Here is a 12376-nt window from a genome sequence, read left to right as displayed (position 1 = left end):
CCAGGAAAACTCGCTGGCTTTCCTTTATGCTTCCCGAGAGAATAAATTCTTGCAGGTGATCCTGAAAGCTGGAGGAAAGCAGTGCGTGGCTGCAGGCAGCGAGATGCTGCGACTCAGGGAATATCAAACCTGCAAAGCCAGGGAAAGAAAAATGACCGGAGAAGGTGGTGGTGGTGTCAGAGGCAATACTTCTCGTGGTGGCTGCGGTGGTAGGGCCACACGTGTGTTGAGCACGTTACGGGTCAGGACACACAGTGATCACCAGCAGAACGGGAGATGGGGAAACTCAATCAGACTGACTCAGACCAATTCTGCTTTGAATTAAAGCATCTATTTTAAAACATCTCCCAGTGGTCTGCCATTAAATTATATTCCCGGCATTTTTTAAGAGCACTCTGTGTTTCAGAGCAGTACTTTTCCCGCTTTTGTTAGCTTTATGAAGGGGAGGAGGCAGAGAACAGCGCTTGCCAAGAACTTCAGAAGGCAGTTCTCCATCGCTCCTGCGCCTCCTCCCCTGCCCAGAGGTGGGCACCACTCTTTGAAAGTGGCAATACAGATGAAAACAAGTCTGGAAGGGGAGAGATACCAGAACCCTCCAGGCCCTTGCACCCCCTCCCTAGGGCCATGGGCATCTCGGCTGGCTCCTGCAATCCACAGCCAAGCACAACTGACAACAAATTATGCCGCAAAACAGAATTACTCTTACTTAAGCACAGGTATCTCCACCTGAGCTCCTCTTACACATGGAAGGGAAAGATTTACTGCCCAAGCGTGGCTCATCCAACCAAAAGGAGACTTAGCTTTAGAATAACATCAGCTGCATCTCAGATGTGTCCCCTCCTCCTCAGTAACCAGCTCAGGGTGGCTAAATCAGAGGATCAGAGCAAATCAAGCACTTGGTCAGTGAATCCTGAGCCCTGCCCGGTCTGGCCCTTCGCCGTGAGCCTAGTGCGTGGGCACTGACCAGCTACCGGCACGCTGGCTCCAGCACAGCTCACCTTCGCGCAGCTCACAGCCAAAGCTGCCAAACCCTTTACACATGCCGGCAGCCCAGGCTGATGCCAGTGTCTCCTCCTACACTGATGGCAATGCTCCCTCAGCTCCAAGTCGGGAGCTCAGGTGGTGCGTGGCCGTGTTACCTGGTGGGTCTTCTCAGAGTGCAGTATCCGATGTATCATCACCCAGGCACCCTACGCGGAGCGAGGAGCCCACGCCGAGAACAGGGCAGTGGCAGACACAAATGCCGCACTTGCGGCCGTCCTGCCGGCATCACCAACACAATTTCACTGTACTTACTGTAACTAGGTCAGACGAGCCGTTATAATCACAGCCTGCATTTTTCTAAACCAAGGCCTGAAGTAAGTGTTAGGCATCTCACCGAAAGTGTTTATAAAGTGTAATTAAGTCAGCCAAAACCTCAACCCCGGAGTGCAAAAACAAAGACGTGAGCACGTAAAGCAACTTGTTGGTAAAATGCTTCAAAGGCACCCGAGCCAGTCAACTGTCTTCAAATTGATTTTAGGATCTGTATTCCCTGGAGACATAACTCCAGGACAGCAATACAAAGTTCCAGGACGTTTCTTATTCCAGGAAACTCTTCGTTTCAGTCGGAACCAAGTCTTTCATATAATTTAATAACTGTTACATTGATTTCTCTTAAATCACCACAGCTCCGTGCACTGAAGCACTTTTAAAAATTAATACTTTTTTTAAGAGCAGGTTAATTTCTCCCCCACCTTAACAAGAAAGATTAATAGGAGATTGCAAGGGACTGGGAGTGAAAAGAGGGCTGGTTTATGATTAACACGTGCAGTCGAGAGCCCCCATGCACCACAAGCAGATCAAACAAGGCTGTAACTGCATCTTTACAGCATTACTGCAAATGACACTACCCAAGAGCAGCCAGCTCCTCCCTGCCCCCACGAGTTTAATCAAGCTGGACTGACCTCCTTCCTCTGGTCCAAGCACAGCTCAGATTGTAAAAAGGGCACCCGAGTTTCCTGCCAAAGCGTTTATACACAGAGCTGCTTCACTGGGGGAGAAAGGAAGGAGCTTCCGCAGAGCCCCCTTGCACACTTGGACCTTCCACGCTCAACTGGAGCTGCTCACCCTCGCTGCAAAAAGATGGAGTTTGTTTTTCAGTGTAATTAACGGCAAAGGAAGGCAGAAGAGGAGGCGAGTCCTGGTCTGGATAGCTGCAAGGAACAAGTCAAGTGAAGTGAAGCAAAGGGAAACACAGATTGACTCTCAGAAACAGGAGGGATCATTTTAGATCCAAAAGGCTCAGAGGAAATGGACAGAGTCGTGTGCTTTAAGTAATTCTAAACAGGACAGAATAGTGAAGTTTAAAGAAAAATCTGTGGTGGCCAAGAGCAGCAGGTATTTACGTGACAGGTATGCTTTTCTAGGACAGGCTGCTCTGCTTTTCTGGTAAGGCTCTGGGGACAGACTGCAGCTCACCACACCACACCAGCTGAGGGACAGCACATGCCACAGTTAAAACCTCCTGGATTTAGTGTTTTGTGGTGGCAATTAACAGTTCTTACCACCAGTGACACGAGATAGCACTGATATAATAAAAATGCCTTTGCAGCAGAATTACTGCACACAGGCACTGGATTCCAACTCACCAGCACCTGAGACGGGAGGAACAAACAGCAGAAAGTGAGGGAAGCGATGGGAACCCAAACCCATCTCTCTTCAGGACTTCGATTTCTGAGGACACGTGTGCAGTCAGAAGACTTTTTCCATAAGGAGATGACACCACTGGGTTGGGGCGAGACTTGGGCTTAAGACAACAGTTCCCAAGATCAAGAAATGCTATCAGACCCCAAGATGGCCTCATATAACTATTTTCTAAACCTCAATTTAAGCCACTTGTTTATATAAAGAATGCCAATAGACCGGCAAGGATGAATCACCCAAGAGCAAGCCAAAACCCAAAAATATTGTGGAGGAAACAAGTTCAAGTTCACATTAGGCTGTCCCAACTGTGCAAACGAACACCTTTTCCAATCTGCAGAAGGCGCTCAGCGAGGCTGCTGCGATACGCACAGAAATTGCTCTTCACCAGACCCAAGCAGCAGCGGCCAATGTTTCAACTAAAAAGAAATTCCCAGAGCAATTAAGAAATGCGTTAACTCCCACTCGTGGCATCCTCATGCCAGCAAAGACTTTACACTCTGAAGGTCCAGCTGAGGACCTCCGAAACAAAACATGGAGAGAAGACGGGGGGGAGCAAACACCAATGCTGGAGGAAAACACATCAGCCTTCCCACTCTCCAAACCCCAGGGCACATGAACAACCCTCCGACCATCGCCACCAACAGAAAGTGTTTACTACACAAATACCTCAGAATCATTAGTCATCTGCTCTTTAGACCTTTCAAATCCATTTTCAGTATTCCTGGAAAACTCTTTAAGGAGACAAACTGCCCACGGGCTACGCAGTCCGAGGCCAGGCTGGAGTCCAGCTGCAGCCCAGGGAGGTTTTGGGGAGACACTTCCACCTCCTTCCTCTGCTCCCAGGACAGCACGCAGAAGTCAAGCACTTGCAGGCTGCTGAGATACATGAAGGGCTGTAACCTATGGGGACAGCAAGGTCGCCATGCTGCTGAGCCATCACAGACAGGATTGTGGTGTCTGAGCAAAGGCAAGAGAATGGTCTGTGTTCGTGTACGAAGGCACCACAAGTTCTCACATGCACACCCAATCCACCTTGTCTGCCCAGCGACCACAGACTTAATCAACAATCTCTTACCAAAGCGTGCAGCAAACTCCTCATGTTCTCTCTTGGGTTTCACTCCTCCGTTTGGCATGGTCGTAACAGCACAAAGTTTAATGGGACTTGCCACTCCTACCACCGCACGAGGCAAGTATGGAAAAGATAGGTACTTTCCTATACAGTCACCTGGAAAGATGGAACCACCCAAGCTGCTCCCACACCTTCTGAATGGTGTGTTTCAGTTTTCCAGGCAGATTGTTAATATTTAACAGTTTGGCATCGGGGACAGCAAGAAATCAGTAAAGTGGAAAATATTGCTGAAGTAAGAGATGGAAAAGCTCCAGGACGCTCCTGGATGACTCCAGACTGATGCCACTGCCTCCGGTTAAGTGCCTGCTGCTCTACCAGATCCAGGCTCTAATTCTGGCTCCTTTAAAAAAAAAAAATCAGCAGCTTTTCTTCGGATGAGCAATGACTAGTAGTTCAGACAGCCCTAGGTTTTATCAACGTATTTCCGCGTTACTGCTTATTGCACTCTAACATGAGAGAGCACTAGGAGCAAACCACATAGAAAGCTCAAAAGTCAAAAGCTGAGTGTTCAGAAAGGCTGATCTGGCTCCGTACTTCAGCTGAACAAGCCATTTGAGCTGGAGGATGACTAAGGACTGAAACGCCTCTTCGAGAGAAGGCAGAGCACCACACTAGTGTTACTTCACATCAACGCGCACTGGCACACCAGACACCCAGCTAGCACTCCCGTCCTGCCCCGCAGCAGCTCTAGACAGACACCATCCTGCAGAGGTTCGGGCTCGAGCAGATCAGTTTCAGACTGTAAAACAAAGCTCTGACAAAGGTCTTGTTCAGTGTTTCTCAGTTTCAGAGCACGCAGGGTGACACATCACTGCCTTGGGTTATCTGCGGGAATCTCCAGAAAGCCCCATCGGCAATGCTCAGTATGCAGGCTTACAGACAGCCACCAAACAGGACAGAAAAGCTCCCATCAAAATGCTCTGTTCCTCGTGGGAATGTACACAGCACCACCTGCTATTACGTGGTATACTACCTGAGGAAAAGAACCGCCTTGGCTGTGCTAGCTTCAGAGATGGACACTTCTTGTTTCTGTACATGGAGCGGAACTCCTGCAAGCACGCTGTAATAGATGCGGTCTCACAACAGCTGGCTTGGAAAGAAAGGGTCCAAGCAAAACCATAACTGCCCACAATCACCTCGCTCCCGTCTGCCACTTCCTCTCCGAAAGGATGAGTGACACAAGAACTATGTGTTGTTCTGAAAATCATTTGAGGTCATTTATGCCTGGTTTGTCTCGGAGCCCTCCTGCTCTTATCACCTAGCCAACACAAAGCATCAACTCCTTTTCACAAAGAATCTCCAAAAATCTGCTCTTCCAAGCTGGCCGAGATCAATTTCCATGATGCAGGAGGGGAAGGAAGCTAATCGACCAGTTAGATACCAGAAGATACATAAGTTAAAGAAATAATTAAGCCCTTTTCCCGTTAAACCCATCAGCCAAACTACACCAGACCTGCAAGCTGAGGACCTATGGAGAGGACCCCTCTCCCTCTTCCCATCGCAGCCTGTTAAATGGCTTCCACAAGTTGATGAGATCACATTTCTGTCTCATTCCTCCCGCAATTAATTCTGCAGGAGGCAAAGATCAATGCTATTACAATTCATTTACTTATCTGGTTTTATCCAGTTAGAGGACTCTGGTCAGCAGCTACTTGGTAACTGACCAGACGTGCTGCGTCGGGCGAGTCACTGACGGGAGGCAGCCCCAACAGCTTCGCTCAGAGAGAGAATTTGGGCTGCCCCACCAGCAGCTCACCTCAAAGGGCACAAATCCCCAGCAAGTGTAAATCCAAACCTGCAGAAATGAGAGCCCCAAGGAGGTTCCAAACTTCTCTTCAGCCATGCCAAGAAAAGCAAAAGCCCAAATAGGGGGAATTAACACATCCCCCTCAAGAAGAGAGGACATGCACCAATTTGCTGATGCATCAATCAATGAATCATGCAGGAAGAAGAGGCAGAATACAAAGGAAAGTTTCTGTTTATACATGTGCCTTGACGTTCAACAGTTACTGAACAAAGCACACAGCAGGGGCTCACCGAAGTGTTTCTCAGTGCGTCAAAGCACAAAGCCAGCACAAAGTACATCTGCACCGCTCTGGTTTGTCCTCATGTCTCCCCTGTGCTGTTTGCAGCAACGTAGGGCTACGTTGTAAAGCATGCTTAGAATTAAGAGTGAAACATCTAGAAAGGTCAATTCTCACCTGAACACAGAAGAGGGGAAAAAACCCAAACACGGCTCCACCGCACACACCCCCAAAGAGTGCCTGTGCTTATCTGTCACAGCGAGTCACAAACCTTTGCAGACAACTGTGATGTTCAGATTAGCTAGCTCCCACATGCAGAGGAAGCTTGGCTCCAACAGTAAGCTTCTTCGTGATCAGAAAAAAAAATAATAATACTTTTAGTGAAACAAGTTTGACTTACAGATAACACAGATGAAGATTCGGAAGAGAGCCCATGATTGTGCACACCTTAAAGGTTCCTTTGAGACCCTCCAAGCATCCCTGAGGCTTACAGGTCCAATCTGTCAGCAACTGATGAGCCCCCATCCAACCTGTTAGTCAGGTCTCATTAGAAGATGTTAAGCATACAAAAACTTTGGGCAACCTGGTCTAGTGGAGGGTGTCTCTGCCCATGGCAGGGGGGTTGGAACTAGATGATCTTTGAGGTCCCTTCCAACCCAAATCATTCTATGATTCGAAAACCAACCAACCAAAACAAAACAAAAAAAAACCAAACAAAAAACCCCAACAACAACAAAAAAAATCAATCACTAATTTCTATTACAAGCTCCCTGTAGCATTGTCTAACCAAGAAGCCCGTGCACATGCCCGTCCCAGAGCTCTGCCACAGCCCTGCTCCTTCTCATGTCTCTTGTCCGATGGGAGAGTCGTGCTCCAACAAGGGTTCAGGACACAAGCCAGGGGCCAGCAGTAAACGGGTGCTCTGTAGGTCAGCCTGCTCCCCTCCTTGGCTACTTCCCACAGGATTGTGCAGTGCGGCGGGCTGTGCCATTGCCTGCCTGAGGCAGGACACTGGGCTGCCTCTGGCACCCACATGCTTCCCAGATAACCAGAACAGCGCCTTACTGAGCTAGGAGAGCAGAGACTGGGGAGCTCAATTTGGCGGTTGTCTTGCTAGGTCAAAGCAGGGTAACATTCCATGGTTTTACTCACTGCATAGCTTCAGATGGTGGGGGAAACCCTAATGCAAAGAACACGCATGGCCAGACACTGATAGTATCTATATTAACTCATAGAAAGGATATAGCTAGTCCCTTCTATATTCCAAGTCAGCTCTGCCATACCAGCTGCTTTCCAGTCTTCACTGACCAGTCTTATCATGAGATGTTGCCAAAAGTCAGCACAACATTTCAAAAATGCCATGGAAAGAGCTCCTTCCCACCCAGAGAGATCCCCAAGGTGAGGATGCCTCTGGGTCCCTGGAGATGCCATACGAAGCAGGGTGACTATTCATTCCTCCCACACTCCAGCTCTGCAAAAACCAAACTGGCTCCAACTTCAGTTTGCTAGGCACCGGGTTGATGTAATCCCTAAATATTCACTATTCGGGAATCCACCACTTGTAATCAGTCAGAAAGCACATGCAACATAGCGAGTGATGAGTGTTTTGATTTCACTGTCTGAAGCATGTTCAAATTCACACTTACCCTGTGAACATACCCTCCTGCAAACAGGAGTCTCCCGTGGACTTCCAGTATTCATGTTAAACAATACTTTAAATGACAGAAGGAATTTTACTGCAGATAAGCTCCTCCCAAGCCAACGGACAACTTCTGAGTTGCTGTTCTCAGAGGCTCTAACCCAATTGCACACAATTCCTATCAGGTGCTGGACAAATTTAAGATATTACCCGTCTCTTCCTTTCCCCTCAATAAGGCAATACTGAAAAATAAACCTCATCACCATAAATTACCGTTCTCCCCCAAAGCCATCAGTAGCTATGTACTTACCTGAGGAAAATCACCATTTCTTGGTAAGAAGTCAGTGGGGTCCACAGATGCATAGTTTGTTTCCAATACATGTTGTGCGCTGATGGAATTCATATAAAAACCGTGATGGGGATTAAAATATTGCCTGTAAGGAAATGGGAAAAGCAGTTATTTCCTGTCGGTCCTGAGTATTTCTCAGGTTGCTTCAGAATCCATCAGCAGCGGTGAAGCTGCAACTATGGGATGACACATACAGGAGATTGCTATTAAAATGCTGTGCTTATCCAGAAGAGATATCTAGGCAAAATAATAGAGCTACAGTGTGAGAGTCTGGAAAGCTGTATTAAGAATTCAATCCTTGGCAGTTTGTGTAAACCAGGAAGGATTTCATAGATAAAAATGGTCTGCAGAACTAAATGATATTTCACTCCTGACAACAAAGCAAATTTAAGCCTCTGAGATGTCCCAGCACCAAGCATTTGAGGGTGTGATGGAACCTGACAATCACAATACATAAGGACCAGCATCAAGTTTCATGGAAATATCACACCCGAACACTAGTTTGGGCCGTAAAACTGAAACAGCCCTGCAAACCAGCCCAGACGGGGAAAGAAAACACCCCCTTCGCACACCCTCAGCAGGGAGGCTGACCGATCCCAGACCTTACCTTAAAGACAGATAAAAGCTGAAAGGTTAGGGACATGTAACCCTAGACAGAACCATTAGCCCAGACAGAGATGAAGTACGGATGTAAGCGATCATACCTAGTCGCAAAGCAAGATCTCTGCCGAACTAGGAAGTGAAAAAAAGCAAAGGTCTCTGATTGCTCCCTCCTGGGTAGGGCACATGTCAGCGCTTCCTCCTGCCTCCTCCTCCACCCGCTTCCTCTGTGCAGAGAGGAGGTCAGAATCGCAGGGGAGCAGGCGATTCCTTCCTCCTTCCCAGGAGCAGCCTCTGGCCTGTATTACATGACCATCTTCTGGTTTTGTTGTTGCACATGCAAGCCCTTTCCCTCTCCTGCAGGAGCAAGGAATGTGCTTCGTAATCTTTCCCGTAAGGGCTGTGCACTCACGCTGCTTGGGCAATTGCCACCCAACACGTTTGCATGCTGGAACCACTAAAACATTTCACCCGATCTGACTGGTTTCCTCTTGTGGCAAGTTGTACGTTCTCCGTAACGCCAGAGTTACAGAACCCACAGCAATAAACTTTAACAAGGCACGGAAGGAAGGGGGGGGGGGGGACCAAAATGTAAAAAGAAAAACTACCCAGGAGCAGAGCTGGGGAATGACTGCACTGCCAAAGTATTATTAAGCAATTAAAATGCCATGTGTGGCTAGCAGCTCATTAATACACCAGGCTTAACATTTACATATGTATTTATGTGCAAACATAGTTATCTCGCTCTGTTAAATACATTTTTCCTGCTCTTTCCTCATCATGAAAGATAATACTCTGAAAGGAACAGCTCCCTCCCCCTTTTCCTTTTTTTTTCCTTCTTTGCTGCCGCTGTTTTTCCTACTGCAGAGATACACCGAAACGGCGACTAACCCTGTGCGAACGCAGAGGTGGATTCAGCACACTTGCATGCAATAACTCTGACAATCCAGCACTGACTCCCAGCTCCTCCTAAGCTATTAAGGAGAATTAAAATCTGTGTGTAAATTCTGGAAATTAATGTATGTACGCAGAGGGAAAGGCTTGTTTAAACTGCTTTCAAGTTGAAACTGCTGTGGTCTCACTGTCTCTCTCACACGAGGACAGAGCTTGGCCAGCGCTAATGAACTAACCAGGGAAGGGGAAAACTATTTTTACTGGAAAAGTGAACACCGCCTCCTATTTCACCAGCACCTTGTGGGTCTGGACAAGTCAGTTAAGGTAACGGGAAGGAGACCGAGACAGCCCCAACCTCCCTGGCCTGAACTGCTGTGGAATGGCCAGCTCGGTATGTTACTTTGCTTCCCTTAACCTTGGTTTTCAAAGCTGTGAATGTGAGATGCACTTTCTTCCTGCAGTCTGAAATAGGAGCCAAGAGCAACTCAGTGCACTGCTTTGAGATCCTCTTAGGAAAGCCACCAAGCGCACAGCCCTTGCCAAAGTCCTTTTAGTACCTTTGGTGCTGTGCCTTACCTTTCCCTCAATAAGAACTTATTCAACCTCATTTGAGGAGCTGGCAAAAAGCCATCGACAAGATCGCTTGAATTAAACTGCAAAAAAAAAAAAGCGCTAACTGGAAGAATCGAGTATGGGAACCTTGCTGCATTGCCAAAGCAAAGCTGTGAAAACAGCCTCATGGCAAGACTGCTCTGTACATACCTGCTCACCCTCTCCAGGACTTGGTTACTGCTAAACTGCTCCATGGGAGCTACTCTGGGTCAACAGCTTCCCCTCAGAGGCCGAGGGTTTCCACTGGATAATTAAAAATCGGTTTAGAAAGGAAATTTATACTGGATTTAATCACACTGGATTTACAAAAACTGCCCATTTGCTCTCTTATCCCAAGATCTGACTTTGAGTTGCAGCACCACAGAAGGAACCGGGCATCCTGGACAATAGGAAACATCTGCGCTCTTCAACTCCAACACTACGAGTCTGTGTCCTGGCATGGAGACACTCAGCTTGCCCGTGAAGAGCCAGGCTCCGGCTAACCTGACCCTCCCAGAGCCAAAACTCCTCTTGATGGAATGTGGAAGACAGCCAGGGACACGCATGCTCAAGGTCCATCCAACGGTTGCGGGCAAGTGCTACACCAGTCCCCTTCAGGCCACTGATTCACTTTAACCATTGGGGTTGGCTACTGATGCAATCAAGGCCCTACATCAATTACTAACCTTGTAATAATTAAATACACATGCTTGCTATTTAGTCAGTGAAACTAATCTCTTTAGTGCTGAGATCAGAGTTCAATGAGTTAACACTAGAGAGTTTGAAGTTATCTTATTTTACTTCTTTCAGCTACAGAAAACCAAGTGCTGATCTTCTCAATGAATAAACCCAGACCTTTTTAACCCCACTGACTAAACACATTTAGCCGCTAAGTTCTGAAAGAAATGATTCTGCACTAAGGTGAAGGTTAGGCGGGAGAAGCGCTGTGCTCTGCAGACAGAGGCTGCGCCGGTTCCAGCCAGCTCCCCAGAAGAGGAACGTTCCATTGCGACTTGGCCGGCGTCAACGCCACTTTGCTTTGCAGAAAGGTAGTCACCCTGATGAGACCGCACAGGAAAAGGGAAGGAATGCTGGTCTCCTGCCTTCACAAAAGAGAAAGAGGGAATCTGGCTCAAGAGCTCAGTGTGAAGAAATCAGCGTTTCAGTGTGTGAAAAGGAGGTTCATGTACTGGGTCAGCACACGTGCTGTCAACGGGTACCGGTTAAGAAAATTAAGTGCCTGCTCCCTGCCCCACAAGCAAAACAAGCCAATGAAGCGCAAAAATTCAGCTGTTATGAAAAAGAATACTTAGAAACCTAACCAGAGGGACATTTTCCTGTAGAAAAACATGAAGGAAAGTACACGATGGTGTGCAACGGTCAGAACCCAACAGGCACCAAGAGTCTTACTGCAGAGATGGTTCCTACCCTTCTTTAAGGAATAAAGCAGCTGGCCCTGAGAAATTCTTTCATCCCAGAGTGCTGGGACATTATGGGCTATGCAGGGAGCATCTTTGGATTATATCAAGTTCAGACAATTGCTTTAAAGAGCTAGTCTGCTTTTTTTTTTTTTTTTTTGCTGCCACCCACTCTAAACATAGCAGCAGTGGAACAGTTTGGTACAAGGCAAACCTGAGCCGACATCTGACTCACCCAAATCATTTGATGTCAGTCCAGCCAGTGGATCTCAGGGAAGGGCGATTTCACAGACTCCAACAGAATGTTGTTGGGTGGGGTTTTTGTTGGGTTGCTTTGGCTTGGTTTATTTTTTGTAAAGAATTTGGTAATTTCTTTCAGTTTTCCTGAAGCTCAGGCCTTTCAATAGCAGGACCTAGAGGAACACACGTCTCAGAGGTGAGCAATGCAATGCACATCCCGCCCAGGAGATGGGTCTCCATACGTCCACAGCTCCAGCTTGCTATAGCAACACTTGTTTGGACTACTGTGGTGATGTGCCTGCCTCACATGCTTCATACCAGCTGCTCCTCGATGCACCTGGTGCATTTGAAGCCCTTCTGGGGCCGTGCTGCAATTTCACTGGAAACTTCCTATGTGTATTTTGGTCAGACATTATGCTCTGATGTTATAGCCCTCTGTTCTGAGATGCAGACTCCACATCTCAGGCCAGGGGAAGATGAGAGATGAGCTGGCGAGGTTACAGGCTGCCTCGGCATCAGTCTGGCACTCTTCTTCCCCATCATTAGACCAATTTATGTTGGCCTCCTTTACTATTATAGTAAGCAATACTCCACATGCAGGTGGCAAAGTAGAAAAGGGCATGAAAACAGGAGGAAAAAGGGGCGTTGTGTGATTTGGAAACTGGGGAAGAAAGCTTTGCTCCAGGTTTTTTGCAGCTGTGTGACACCACTTCCAACAGCACAGCTGGACTCACACAGATTTCCCTGAAACAAGGAATGAATTGAGAGCAGCCCTGAGGAGAAGGACTTGGGGGTGTTGGTGGACGA

The 12376-nt window shown here is 47.6% G+C and overlaps 1 protein-coding gene across 7 annotated transcripts in view; it reads right to left on the bottom strand.

Annotated features, from left to right (window-relative positions):
• The window catches only part of SBNO2 (strawberry notch homolog 2), a 63611-nt gene that overhangs the window by 33591 nt on the left and 17644 nt on the right, over positions 1-12376 (bottom strand). For 5 of the 7 annotated variants that reach the window (XM_054805339.1, XM_054805338.1, XM_054805344.1 and 2 more), the window contains one exon: positions 7788-7911. In XM_054805339.1, the coding sequence (XP_054661314.1) occupies positions 7788-7911 (124 nt within the window). Of the gene's footprint in view, positions 1-7787; positions 7912-8530; positions 8692-11564; positions 11743-12376 lie in introns of those variants that run through there. The other 2 variants (XM_054805342.1, XM_054805345.1) reach the window with 2 other exon arrangements.

The sequence above is a fragment of the Grus americana genome, chromosome 28 (genome assembly GCF_028858705.1).
Source record: "Grus americana isolate bGruAme1 chromosome 28, bGruAme1.mat, whole genome shotgun sequence".
In the NCBI taxonomy this organism is placed as follows: Eukaryota; Metazoa; Chordata; class Aves; order Gruiformes; family Gruidae; genus Grus; species Grus americana.
Note: the sequence above shows the minus strand (reverse complement) of the source record. Positions and strands in the feature narration are given on the sequence as shown.